General features: G+C 51.2%; 6 protein-coding genes across 6 annotated transcripts; 4 read left to right on the top strand and 2 right to left on the bottom strand.

Annotated features, from left to right (window-relative positions):
* Window positions 1-206: 206 nt before the first annotated feature.
* Window positions 207-1646, top strand: BGZ61DRAFT_478654 (pyridoxal phosphate-dependent transferase; the record flags this gene model as incomplete). Its single annotated transcript, XM_046249033.1, has 2 exons — window positions 207-333; window positions 403-1646. The coding sequence occupies 2 exons, from the start codon at window positions 207-209 to the stop codon at window positions 1644-1646; spliced, it is 1371 nt and encodes a 456-aa protein (XP_046103734.1).
* Window positions 1647-2175: 529 nt separating this feature from the next.
* Window positions 2176-2634, top strand: BGZ61DRAFT_533114 (uncharacterized protein; the record flags this gene model as incomplete). Its single annotated transcript, XM_046253963.1, has 1 exon — window positions 2176-2634. One exon carries the CDS (start codon window positions 2176-2178, stop codon window positions 2632-2634), a length of 459 nt encoding a protein of 152 aa, XP_046103733.1.
* Window positions 2635-3439: 805 nt separating this feature from the next.
* On the top strand, window positions 3440-5467 carry BGZ61DRAFT_353980 (heterokaryon incompatibility protein-domain-containing protein; the record flags this gene model as incomplete). Its single annotated transcript, XM_046240572.1, has 2 exons — window positions 3440-3785; window positions 3834-5467. The coding sequence occupies 2 exons, from the start codon at window positions 3440-3442 to the stop codon at window positions 5465-5467; spliced, it is 1980 nt and encodes a 659-aa protein (XP_046103732.1).
* A 1114-nt stretch (window positions 5468-6581) lies between these two features.
* BGZ61DRAFT_533112 (uncharacterized protein) lies at window positions 6582-9147 on the top strand (the record flags this gene model as incomplete). The annotated part of the gene is made up of 7 exons (XM_046253962.1): window positions 6582-6849; window positions 6920-7287; window positions 7336-7496; window positions 7577-7906; window positions 7964-8539; window positions 8590-8769; window positions 8910-9147. 7 exons carry the CDS (start codon window positions 6582-6584, stop codon window positions 9145-9147), a joined length of 2121 nt encoding a protein of 706 aa, XP_046103731.1.
* Window positions 9148-9518: 371 nt separating this feature from the next.
* Window positions 9519-10657, bottom strand: BGZ61DRAFT_421458 (uncharacterized protein; the record flags this gene model as incomplete). The annotated part of the gene is made up of 4 exons (XM_046243506.1): window positions 9519-9646; window positions 9703-9807; window positions 9874-10512; window positions 10582-10657. The coding sequence occupies 4 exons, from the start codon at window positions 10655-10657 to the stop codon at window positions 9519-9521; spliced, it is 948 nt and encodes a 315-aa protein (XP_046103730.1).
* A 216-nt stretch (window positions 10658-10873) lies between these two features.
* Window positions 10874-12320, bottom strand: BGZ61DRAFT_533110 (uncharacterized protein; the record flags this gene model as incomplete). The annotated part of the gene is made up of 4 exons (XM_046253961.1): window positions 10874-10894; window positions 11166-11418; window positions 11481-12132; window positions 12188-12320. 4 exons carry the CDS (start codon window positions 12318-12320, stop codon window positions 10874-10876), a joined length of 1059 nt encoding a protein of 352 aa, XP_046103729.1.
* Between the last annotated feature and the right edge of the window lie 546 nt (window positions 12321-12866).

Raw genomic sequence — 12866 nt, 5'->3', positions numbered from 1 at the left:
CAGATACAATGTCTGGCGGAGTAGTACAATGGCGGAGTAGTACAAGGGCGTTGTTGACACATCTCGTGAGTGGGGCACTCAATAAAAGCTGCTACGCAATTGACTCATCGACAACCGTTTGAAAGGTATATGAGGTCGTCCTCCCCGCAGCTAGAAGATAGAGTGTGCTGTTAGAACAAAATTACATCCTCTAGCACTTTACAATCATGGGATCAATTGGCCAGGGCTCGTCACAGGAGCTTCCCCTCAGGGCGAAGCCGCAAGGTGACGTCTTTGGGAGTGCTATAAAGAAGGACTTCCTGTTTGATCCGGAATGGAGGAATCTCAACCATGGTGAGTGAGTCTCGATACATATCTCCTCATTACACTGTTCAATTGTCCTGGCTCACGCCTCAACCTCAGGCTCATTTGGTACCTATCCCGCTGCCATTCGGACCAAGCTCCGCGAGTATCAGGATGCCAGCGAGGCCCGGCCTGACCTCTTCATCCGCTACGACTACCCCATGCTATTGGACGAGTCGCGAGACGCCGTTGCCAAGATTGTCAATGCGCCTGAGAACACTCTCGTGTTCGTCCCCAACGCCACCGTCGGCGTCAACACCGTCTTCCGCAACTTGGTGTGGAACCCGGACGGCAAGGACGTCATCGTCTGGTTCTCGACCATCTACGAGGCTTGCGCCAAGATTGCCGACTATCTCGTCGACTACTACGAGGGCAACGTCACCACGAGAGAGATCGAGCTGTCTTATCCGCTTGATGATTCGGAGATTCTGCAGAAATTCCGTGACACTGTCAAGCAGATCGAGGCCGAGGGCAAGCGAGCGCGCGTGTGCACCTTCGACGTCGTCTCTTCCCGGCCCGGCGTCGTCTTCCCCTGGGAGGCCATGATCAAAACCTGCAAGGAGCTCGGCGTCCTCAGCATGGTCGACGGCGCGCAGGGCGTCGGCATGGTGAAGCTGGACCTCGAGGCCGCCGACCCGGACTTCTTCACGTCCAACTGCCACAAGTGGCTCTTCGCGCCGCGAGGCTGCGCGCTCTTCTACGTGCCGAAGCGGAACCAGCACCTGATTACCACCACGCTGGCGACCAGCCACGGCTACATGCCCAAGACGGTTACCCGCAACGTGCCGCTGCCGCCGAGCTCCAAGACGCCGTACATTACCAACTTCAACTTTGTCGGCACGCTGGACAACTCGCCGTACCTGTGCGTCAAGGACGCCATCAAGTGGCGCAAGGAGGTGCTCGGCGGCGAGGACAAGGTGCTGGAGTACCTGTGGGACCTGAACAAGAAGGGCATCGAGCTTGTGGCCTCCAAGCTGCAGACCGAGTACATGGAGAACAGCACGGGCACGATGCGCAACTGCGCCATGGCCAACGTCGCGCTGCCCATCTGGACGGGCGAGAAGGGCCCCGAGGGCAAGGAGGGAGACACGGTGGTGGCGAAGGAGGACGAGGACAAGGCGTTCCACTGGATGCTGAACACCATGATCGGCGACTACAAGACGTTCCTGTCGCTGTTTGTGCACGGCAATCGTTACTGGGCCCGCATCAGCGCGCAGGTCTACTTGGAGTTGGTCGACTACGAGTGGGCGGCCACGATGCTGCAAGAGATTGTCGCAAGGGTTGCGAAGAAGGAGTATCAGTAGACATGTAGAAGCGCAGATAATAAAAAATGACAAGCCATTAGGGGATAAATACCAAGAAGTAGTCTTCTAAAAGTTTTACATGCTTTCACCGGGCCTGCTTTGCGAAAAGCTGCCCGCAATGTTCGCTCCGATAGACGGCCCTCTTCCTTGGAGTCTCGGCCTTTTGCTACTGCGACCAGTAGAATAATTGATCGATGAATGAGGCTTATCACCACCCTTTGCTCTCCAAGGCCATCGGCAATTCGAGATGTGTTCCTTATTAGTGGACTACCTAGGTAAGTATGCGGCTGGGCTGCTCAGCCTCACTCTAGCGGCCGAGGTTGGTCCGCACTGGAACTTCACATTGGTGGTGCATCTGGCAACTGAGTGGAAAGGCGCCTTGTAAGTAAGTAGTCGGGCGACGTCCCTCGCTATTAGTTGACATGTTTTCATCATCGGACGTGTCCCAATTGGTGCAGCTACAGCACTGCCCCTCCAGGTCGCGGGGAAGCTCACAAGATCACCGAGTTGGTGGGTGCCGTATAGCGCCATGCACGGGGGGTCAGCTGAACCAGCGGCCGAAAGCCTGGCTTTCAGACAAGATTTAAGAAGTGTTCTGGAATGGAATAATGTACAGGCCCAGTTCATCCTGCCAAGTTTTGACGTGCCAGGAGCATATATCCTGTCCGAAGCCCCAATCCGACTGACTACCCTACAAACACGATCTCCCATCGTCCCCCAAGCCATGGGAAACGGACAATCCGGACCTGCCTCAGGCGATGCCGCTGCCGAGGGCAACAAGAAGATGTCATTTTTCCAGCGCATGCAAGACCAGAAAAAGAGCAAACCCCTGAGCGACGAGGACATCCTCAAGTACACGGGAAAAACACGCGACGAGCTCAAGACCTGGTCCGACACACGGCCAGGCGTTGGCAAGAACCAGCCCTCCGGCAAGATGGCAATGGGCGGGGCGTCTGGGCTGGGCGGCCTGGCGGCCGCTGATGGCTAAGGAGGTAGAGGACCCAGTGCCGAGTCGAATGACGGGAAGAGAGGATTGAAGTTCCCGCCAGCAGCAGAGAGGGAGAAGCCGTGAGATGCTGGGGGGACTGAAACGGGTCATGAGCATCTTTTATTCGTTAGTGATCGTTTCCCCAGGGACAGCTTTGTTGGAGAGAAATTGAACTACATTATTAATACATGACTACCTACGCCTGCAAAATCCCAGGTTTCCTCCACCTCCAGCTTTCGTGGCTGTCAGGTCAATTGCAGTCAAACAACACATAGCTTACCTACAGGCAGGTAACAGGACAGGGGCTGTGCAATCCTGCGACAAGTTCGATGCGGCCACCCTACGCATCAGCACAAGTAAATCACGCATCTCAGCTCTCGCCTACGAGGTTCACACAACAGATGGGGGTTCCAGCGCCTCCATAATCAAGAGCAAATATTTTATCTTAACGCTCCATACCCAGGATCTGATTCGTGCCAACTTCGAGATGGCACCGAAGAAAGACAGCACCCATAAAGACAAGCCGGCAGACCCCCGCCCGTCGCCAAAACCCCACACGCCTACCCTCAAGCCCGCCACGGAGAAGACTCTCCCGATCATTAAGAAGATTGAGGCTAGCTCTTCAAAAAGCCAATCCAGTGCGAAGAAGGCTCAACCAAGTATTCCAAAGACTCAGCCTACTCTGTCAAAGAGCCAGCCTGCGACACCAAAGGCTCACTCAAGCCCAGCGAAGCCTCAACCCTCACCGCAAAAGAGTCATGCCACGACAGAGACCAAAAGCAAGCCCGGCGTAAAGCCAATAAAAATGTGCAACATTTGCCTTGACCTTGACTATGCTCATATCAAGAAAGAATCTGCCACTATTCGTGGCTTTGCCCCGTGCTTGCAAGAAATCTCTCGATCTGCACGGTCGTGCACCACATGCAACATCATGTACCAAGCTGTGCAACACTGCTACCCAGAGGTCTTTGTAGCCACATCATACTATCGTGTTTTTATTTCTTTTTTCGGAGGAGATGAGAACCAATTTTCCAACGAGATTCTGGGATTATCGGCGTCCCCTAAGGAATTTCCCGAAACAGAAGAAGATCCACTTCGAAAGGTCAAGGACGGCTGGAAGAGTAGAGTACTTCACATCTATTCAGTGCCAGGTATGGACCTTAGATCCCATATACCTCTCTTTACTAACTTTGACATAGGAAAACCATGTCCATGGCCGATCTTTCTCCCTGGAACTCTTCCTTCTTCTAATTTGACTGTCCTCGCTGAACAGGTCAAATCATGGATGAGCGAATGCGAAAAAGGCCACAAAGATTGCAAAACGTTGACACAAGGAATTCTACCTCGGCGGGTCGTTCAAATTATAGCGGGTTCAAAACCAGGAAGTTGCAGAGTGCGACTGTGTGAGCCCTCACCATCTCGACAGGCTCCCTACATCTGCCTCAGCCATTGCTGGGGAAAACAGCAGATCATCGTCACAAAGAAGGGAAACGTCGCTAAGCACATGGACGAGATTCTCTGGGGGCAGCTTTCGGCTACTTTTCAGGACGCCATTGACTTTTCTTGCCGTATTGGTGTCGAGTTTATCTGGATCGACTCGCTATGCATTATTCAGGATTCTACAGCTGACTGGGAGAAGGAGGCAGTAAAGATGGCTTCGTACTATTCCAACGCTGATCTCACAATCGCCGCTTCGGCCGCAAAGGATGGCTCAATCGGACTGTTTCCAAGGGGGTCGAAAACTGACGAAGCACTCGAACTGCGCGGGAAAGATGCCCAAGGACGTCCGTACCATCTTGTCGCCAGGACGGCAATCGACCACCCTTTTGATGTTGAAGACGACGAATTTGACCATTTTCCTCTGACCAAAAGAGGATGGGTCTTCCAAGAGCATATCCTTTCTCGCCGCTTCCTGCACTTTGGCGTGAGAGAGCTCGTATGGGAATGCCACTCTAGCACGCATTGCCAATGCAGCATGATCCCAGCAGCGCCTCGCTCTGATCATTCCACCAACCAAGTTCTCAGCGCCGCAAAGTATGGCTTAGAGACGAAAGACGTCCGGAAACGGCGCCAGTTATGGTATGAGAATGTGGAAAGCATGATGAATCTGGACTTCACCTATGCCACGGATCGATTAGCAGCGACTGCTGGAGTGGCCACGCTTCTGGCAAAGGGTTACAAAGGTCGGTATCTCGCTGGCCTATGGGAAGATTCTCTCGTGGCAGATCTCTGTTGGGCCATCATGGAGAACGGGGAACGGCCGGACGAACTGAAGAAGGCGCCTTCGTGGTCTTGGGGCTCTGTCTCGGGCGGATTGGCCACTCTCTGGTGCCAAAGCGACATTTCTGATCCGAACGTCACGATGGCTGCAAAGGTGGTCAAGATAGACTGTCAGCCAGATCCACCCTCGTTCATCGGGGCTCTCACACGAGGAATCCTAACGCTAGAGGGTAAAATGGTAACGAGCTTCATGAAGATTGAGGAGACCAAAGGTGGTGTAAAACAATCGCTGAGTATCGGGACCGGGTCAAAACTGGAGACATTCCGTGAGGGGTGGTTCTTCAACGCGGATTCTCAAAACTTTTGGAAGCACAGCGCAAAGGGGGCAAATGTCCACTTGCTTGAGATGACGCGGAAAGTGGCGCAAGGGCAGAAACTCCTCGCTATTTACCTTGTTTTGCAGCCTCACAAGGATAAAGGGGGGTCGTTCCAGAGGATAGGGCTCTTGAGGGCTCAGGTTAGAAGGCGACCGCCACAGAAGGAAGCGGAAGGTGTCCCCTTTGTGCAACGGTTTGATGACATTTCAGGGGTGTCGAGAATCCAGATTGAGTAGGCAGGCGATCAAAGATGAATGCAATCATTTGGAGTATTTTTATTCGCATATAGGTACAAGCATCTTTAGCTAAACATCAGGGCAAACCAATTTACCTACTTTGCGCATTGGATTTCTTAACTTGGGAGTTGCTTGTGTTTTCGCTTCCGAGGCATAAGTAAATGAAGTTCCATAGGTGTGGCGGCAAGTCGCTGCTCAGTTCCACCTGCAGTCTCGTACCGGGATTGGTACAAGCCTGTCAATCCCCGGTTAAATCCTCCAGTGTATGTTGGAGATCTTTGAATCTGAGGCTCTGGACCAAGCTCTTCCTTTGCAATCAATGGTATAGTCTCGTTGGCTGCATCGTAGCTGGACACTATATTAGCTAGAGGAAATGGGTGGATAAAGTAGACGTCGGGCCTCAACATCCCAGCTATTCCCATGACACGAGACAATTACTGGGGTGATGGCAATGAAGTTTGAGTGCAACTGGATGCACCAAGTGGTCTCGACCACAACGCAGCCAGCCATGTCAGCCTTGGGCACAGCTGGTGAACATCATCTTCACCGACCAATTTAGACGTGCTCCAGGAAGTTGTCCTGGTTAAAGTTGGGTTCAAGCTTTATCACATGGCAAGTGGGCTTGAGATTGGAAGGCAGCGAATCTCTCTTGACATGAATCGTGTGATTCCTATCTGTCCCCCATGAGTATAGATGATTGGCACCCGGGTTCCGCGTGTGATTCGCGGTCCTTGGGGTATATAATCTTCGCCCCCCACCCCCCTGGGAGCCACCTTCTTTTCTTCTTTCTGTAAACACACCTTTGTTGCATTATATCCCGTGTATCAATAATTTCGGGCAAACGCCAACGGTTCCAAGACGAATCCAACCGCTCCCTCGAGAGTATCACGGCTCCCACGCAAGAGATAGATGCTGAATCAAACGCTAGCTTACATATTATTACCCAACAGCTGACCAGGCAGGGCCGCAAAGACATCCTTTCCAGAATCTCCGCCATGTCGTCACCACGAGCCATCCGCGTGGAATCACCGACAACAACATCTTACAGAGTTATTCCGCACGTTGAGAACCCATCCTTCTTCGGCCGAGAGACAGAATTGAAGCAAATGGAACAATGTTGGTCCCAGAAAGGGAACGCAAGCTGAATGTATTCAGCATTGCTGGTGAGGGTGGTGTTGGCAAGTCCCAGCTGGCCCTCCAATTTGCGTACCGTCACTTCAGCGAATTCAACGCCATATTTTGGGTGTCAGCAGATAACGAATCAAAGATTGCGCAAGGATTCGAGCAAATCGCCGTCGAAGTCGCCCTAGTCCAAGGTGCTAGTAACCAAGAATCTCTCGGCATGGTTCGAGAAGCTACCAAGAGGTGGCTAAGAAACACTGGTGTGTCCGTCCGTCTCTGTTTTCTCTTCCATGTATAGCTTCTCAATATCTCACTAATTATGGCTCTTAGCTCATACCTGGCTTTTGATTCTTGACAATGTTGAGTCCTTGAGTTCTTTGGACGACTACTGGCCAACCGCAGCGCGAGGGTCTATCATCATAACCACGCGAAACCAAAATCTTATTCAACCTCCTATTTCAACCTCCATAGTTCTCAGGGCTTTCAGCTCAAAGGACGGCACTCAATTCATACTTGAAAACGCCCCGGAAGAATCAAAGGCCACCGATGGAACGGATGATGCGAATGCGTTACAAATTTCGAAGGCTTGTGGCGGCCTGCCTTTGGCTCTTTCTCAAGTTGTTCGATTCATCCGTTCTTTCAATCTCCCACTCTCCGATGCTGCCATGCGATTTTCCACCACGGAGGCTTTTGTCGCTGTCAGGTCTGAGCTGAGCCAGTTTAATCAGCCGGACTATTATCACTAGGAGGGGGTACCAGTGATTTGGGACAGAACTCTCAAGTCTCTAAGCCCTGCCTGTTCCACTATCGTACAATTGCTATCTCACTTCGACCCGGATGGCATCACAGAGGATTTGTTGAAATCTTCATTGAAGACCATGGAAGATCGCTTAGGAATTGGTGAGGAGTAAGTTACCGTTGATACTCGCCTTCATTCGTTGACCCTAATTTCTCAACTATTCTAAATCTTTACTGACTTAATACTAGCATAAATACACAAATGATGGTACTTCTTGACAGGTCTCTGATTTCCCGAGGACCCAAGAGCAAGAGTTTCTCCATGCACAACCTGATTCAGGCGAAAATTTTTCGAAGCATGGATCCAATGCGGAGAGCTGATATGTTCGTGCTGGTCTTAGATACCATTGATGACTTCTTCCCAAGTTATGGCGATAATGACCTCTTAGTCAACTCCTGGGCAGGATGCAAACTTGCTCTACCTCATGTTCTTCGACTTCTTGATCTTTTCTCCAGCACTATCCTACAGGATATCTCATCATATGTCAAGTTGGGTGGGCTGGTTGAAAGAGCCTCTTGGTAAGATAGATAAACCCATGGAAAGTTTGAATCAGCTCAGCGCTAATGTCACATCAGGTATCTCCAAGAGCGAGGAGCACGGAAACAGGCTATGGGCTTACTAAACCACGCGATGGAAATCGCCCAACAGGGCTTGCAAAAATATCCAGAAGTCGGCGGTGATTCGGAATCCACAAGTACTTCCGCCACCAGGTCGTCGACATCAGTTGCTATCCAAGATCTCAGGGAACTTGTCTCTGCTATCACCAACTCAATTGGATTGCTCGAGCTTGGCCGCTGTCGTTTTGACAAGGCCCTGAATCATTTTCTTGACGCCGTTTCGATGCGTGAAGGTCTAGGATTAATTGATCGAGAGACGATTTATATGAAACGGAATGTCGGCATTGCCTATCTCAGCGCAAATCGCGTCGATGAAGGATACGCTGCTTTTCAACACTCCCTTTCGCTCCTGGAAGATCAACTCACCACCTCAACAGACCGCGATAAATTAAGAGACGATCTAGCTTTCAACTATGGTTCTCTTTCCTTTGCCCTGCTGGATATGGGGAAGCTTGATGAGGCTTGGGATGCCGCAACAAAATCGACTGAGCTCCTGAAGCAGGGCCACGACAAAGAAAGTGCGATGATGGGAGAGTAAGTTCAAAGTTACATTTCCGATGAACTTTTTCAGTCTGACCAAACAGTTGTTTCACGACATTGGGGAATATTCGACGCCTCCAAGGCAAACTAGGCGAAGCTGAAGCCTTTTACCTACAGGCTTTGGAAATTCGAATGAATGTTTGCGGCCAACACGAGCGAACTGCTTTGTCCCTTCATAATTATGCGCGGATTCTAAAACAGCTAGGTAAAGACGAGGACGCCATGTGAGTTTATGTTGATTCCTTTGATTCCCCGTTATCATCGTCCCCTTCTAGTGATATCCTTGCGCAGCCCGTTTGGCATTGGTCTGATCAGTGACTATACTCAGGAGAGGGATACCAAAAAAGCTGACATCTGAGTACAGAAATGTCGCAAAGAAGGGGGTGGAAATGCTCCGAGAACTACCAGACTCTGAGTTAATTCTCGCAAGGTCATTGTTTTACTTGAGCCAGTACGAATGTGCCGGCGAAATGAATCAATTGAGTCAGAACTACGAGAACGAGGCTGTGGAGATATACTGTGCGCATCATGGCGTAGCGAGAGACAAGTCGTCGTTGACCAACAAGGATTTTGACAATCTGCTTGTACATTACTACCGATAACGTGATTTGAATAACCAAAATTTCCCATCAGAATGCATAAATTTCAGCATGATCTCTCAGCGACGGCATATATTTACGTTATCCTAGCCTCTCGGCATCTTTGATGCCGCCATATTTATACCATCAAATACATTAGCATGCAATATTATTGAAAACATATTCAGTCATTATGAAAGCGACGAAAAACAAAAATTAGTCCGCTCGGTGTATCAAAGATAAAGGCGCACTTATCTATATATGGACTGTCGAACCACTAAGCTAGCAAGGCAAAAGAGGAGCTCCATACCTATGGCTTGTATGGATGTAGTCTAGACGCCTTGATCCTTCAGCATGAACGAGACACTTCCACTTCAAAGACAGAAAACTACTTTCTAGAGGCTCTTGTTGGCCAACTCATCACTGATCTTCCACAACTTGTCCACTAGTCCAGGTTCAACAGCGGTGGGGAGCAGGCCATCTTCGGTCAGGTTGCCGTCAGCTAGGAAGACGCCATTGTCATCTAGTCGGTCTCATATTAGTATAGTTTCCGTGGCGAAGGTGGCGTGGGTGACAAACTGGAGAGAGAGCGATCAAATGCAGCGATGATGCCAGTTGACGACCCCTCAGCAGAGGTCTTCGTTTTGATGGCCGAGCTGAGATTACCGTTCGCATCGGCCCATCCTGTATAATCGCGGTTAGTCCAAGGTCGTAAACATACATCAAGGGCATCAGTGAACAGGCTCTTACCCATGGCAATGAAGTCCTCTTGCGGTACACTTCGAGTTAACGCCGTGGTGACGATGATGCCAGGGTCCACACTGAAAGCACGAAGGCCTCGTGGACCATATCGCTTTGCTAACCCGGCTGCATGAGCAATGTTGCAGAGTTTGGAGTTGCTGTAGGCGGTCCACTTTTCGTAATCCTTGCCATTGTCGTAGGTCAGGTCGTCCAGAAAGGTTGGGTTGGCGCGTGTGTGTGCCTCGCTACTGTAAGTCACGACGGTAGCGTTGCCGGCGATCAGCTTCTCTATCAAGAGATTGACAAAGGAGAAGTGGCCTAAGTGGTTGACAGCAAACTGAAGCTCAATACCGTCCTTTGATTGACTGTATGATGGAACTGCCATGATTCCGGCGGTGCAGATCAAGGCGTTGATAGAGGTGACACGATCCAAGACCTCTTTGGCGGCTCGACGGACTGACTCCAACGAAGCGAGGTCGAGCACGAGAGGACGCACGGTGGTTCCCTCTGGAATTTCAAGAGACTTGATCACTTCCTGTAGCTTAGCCTCTGTCTGGCTGGCCAGGATCAGTTGAGCGGGTTTCTGAGCGACGATGCTCCGGGCAGTGTCAGCTCCCAGCGAATTGGGGCTCACACCAGTTATGACGACTATAGTCAGATCGCAAGTTAGCAAGTTTAGTACATGAAGAAATTTGCTCTTAAAAAATCTCAACTGACTTGTCTTCCCGACGATGGCAGCTTTGAGGGCATTGCTAGCGGTGTCGGATGTGGTGTGAAAATCAAAAGGTGCCATGGTGTCGAGATCAGCGAGTTTTCTTGGGTTCGTATGAATACTGGATGAGCTTGACTTGAGAGGCCAGATACTTGGACAGACCAGAGCCAAATATTTATATGCGTTGAGACGGTACCGGGAAAGTACGGCTCGTGACTCCCGGTGGAGGTGCTGACGCGATTCGCACCACGCAGCAAACGTAAGCAACCTGGAGCGGCAAACGACTGCAACCCACCTTCACTTCGTCCAAATGTCGAACTAGGAGTATCCAGAGTAGCTTGGATGGATCTTTTGCTGCAAATAGCTTTCATGAGCTTGTACTCTCTCAATCTGCAGAGGTAATCTGCTCCCCCCTTTGTGACGCCCACCACCGAGAGCTGGACCAGAGCTCGCCGTCTTTACCACCAATAAGCCACCACCACTTACGAAGGAACCATCCCTTGGCCTGCCAGCTGTAGCTATCCCAGGGCGTCCCGCGGTCCATCCCCCCTTGATCACAGGAGCCCCAACACACAAGCCCATCTCTTACCATTAGATCGATGCAGAGGTCGTCTTCGTCTAGTAATGGAGGGTCGGTCGACAAAGCAGCCAATATCCGACGACGGAAGGTAGGAAATGGCAGCGAGTCGATGTAGGGATGATGTGGAATAGAGAGCTGTGACGATATGGGGCGCAGACTAGGCGGGACGTTGGCCTCATCAGCGCCACCATCCAGCGGCCCGCCGTGAAATGGAGATTTGCTATTCTCGTCGAGGAAGAGAGCAAAGTCAAACCCGAGAGAGCTAAATTGGCGAAGAGAGCGGCGAAGTAGGATATTCGCGCCATGTGCAAGACGTTCCGGTACGGGGAATAGGACGCCGTGGCTCCAGGGTGTTGATGTAGATGGGTTAGTGGTGAGCCGTGACCGTTCCCGTCTTCTACGAGGTAATGAAAGGTGTCTACAAAGCTGAAATTCCCATTCTTGGCCCAGTCCCGGAGCTCATCCCGTGCTGCCTGCGGCAAGGCCAGAATGCGTTGTCGGAGCTGTCGCAGTTGGGCAGAAACTGTCTTTCCACCAGGCCGAAAGATCAGAATGTCTCTTTGACTCCGTGGTTTCTCAGATTGAGTGTCCATAAGGCTGCTAGGATTCTCAAGCATTGATTCTCGATGCGCATTGGCTATTGGTAGTTGCCCAGGAAAGAAGGAGTCGGCGAACTGCGTAGCGTTTGAAGAAGTCTGGATGCTGTACCCGCCTGGTCTCGCCGGGTCGAGCCACGTGGTAAGGCCAACCAGGGAGAGATCACCATCTGAGCTGGGCATGATACTCGGGTTCAATCCCGTGGGGTGCCAATCACGGGGTGAAGACGCTGGGGAAGGGTTGCCCAACAGTGGCACCAAGTTTCCGGTCGCCGACAAGAGTGGATATCCATCAGACTGATCAGACTGTGATGGATAGACGCCATCCAGCCGGGCAACCTTGTCCTCTAACTCTCGCAATCGCGCCCGTCTTCGATCCCCTGCCAGATATTTCAGCAACTGCACAAAACTCCACTTAGGTAGGAAATTGCTTACGGTATGTCTTTTGGGCCTTGCGATTCTGCAGGCGCCGTTCGGCCGAGACCGGTTTACTCGCAGAGGGTAGGCCGCTTGGCGCAACGCCATTAGTGGCGAAGTGGTCATCAATTGCGTGGGTGCTCGAAGCCATGGGTTGAGGAACGTAATGTCAGGAGACGAACGTACGCAGGGAATTGCAGGTTGACAGTCTGAGACCGAGAAAGACCGCCGAGCTTTGCGAGCAATCAAACTACTTCAGAGATGACAGCATGAGAATTAGCGCCATTGCTGACGCGAAGTTCTCTCGGCTGACGCTATCAGACATATAAAACGGAGCCCATTCAGACGTTTGTCAGCACATCCGATACGGATATTACAGCACTATCTCCGTGCCAAGTGCTGATGCTGGCTCATCTGGCGGATCACTCGGGAGTTATTCTATTTTCCCTCTGCCATGCTCGTTACCTGGCAGCAGGCTCCTTTAGTCTGGCCGTTACTTTGTCAGCCCTTCAAGCAAAGGCATCGGCGCCGGTGATCAAGCCCCGGGCGTCATGAAGCCCCGAAGACACCCTTGTCTAGGTTTTCATATGCAAAAGATGTGATAAACCTTTCCGTGAACTTACTCGAACTTCATCACATCCTGTAATAGTATTATGGAAAGTCTAGCAAGCTCATCCGGGCCAGTAATGATGCCGGT

Source organism: Ilyonectria robusta (assembly GCF_021365365.1).
Source record: "Ilyonectria robusta strain PMI_751 chromosome Unknown BGZ61scaffold_11, whole genome shotgun sequence".
NCBI classification, from domain to species: domain Eukaryota; kingdom Fungi; phylum Ascomycota; class Sordariomycetes; order Hypocreales; family Nectriaceae; genus Ilyonectria; species Ilyonectria robusta.
Note: the sequence above shows the minus strand (reverse complement) of the source record. Positions and strands in the feature narration are given on the sequence as shown.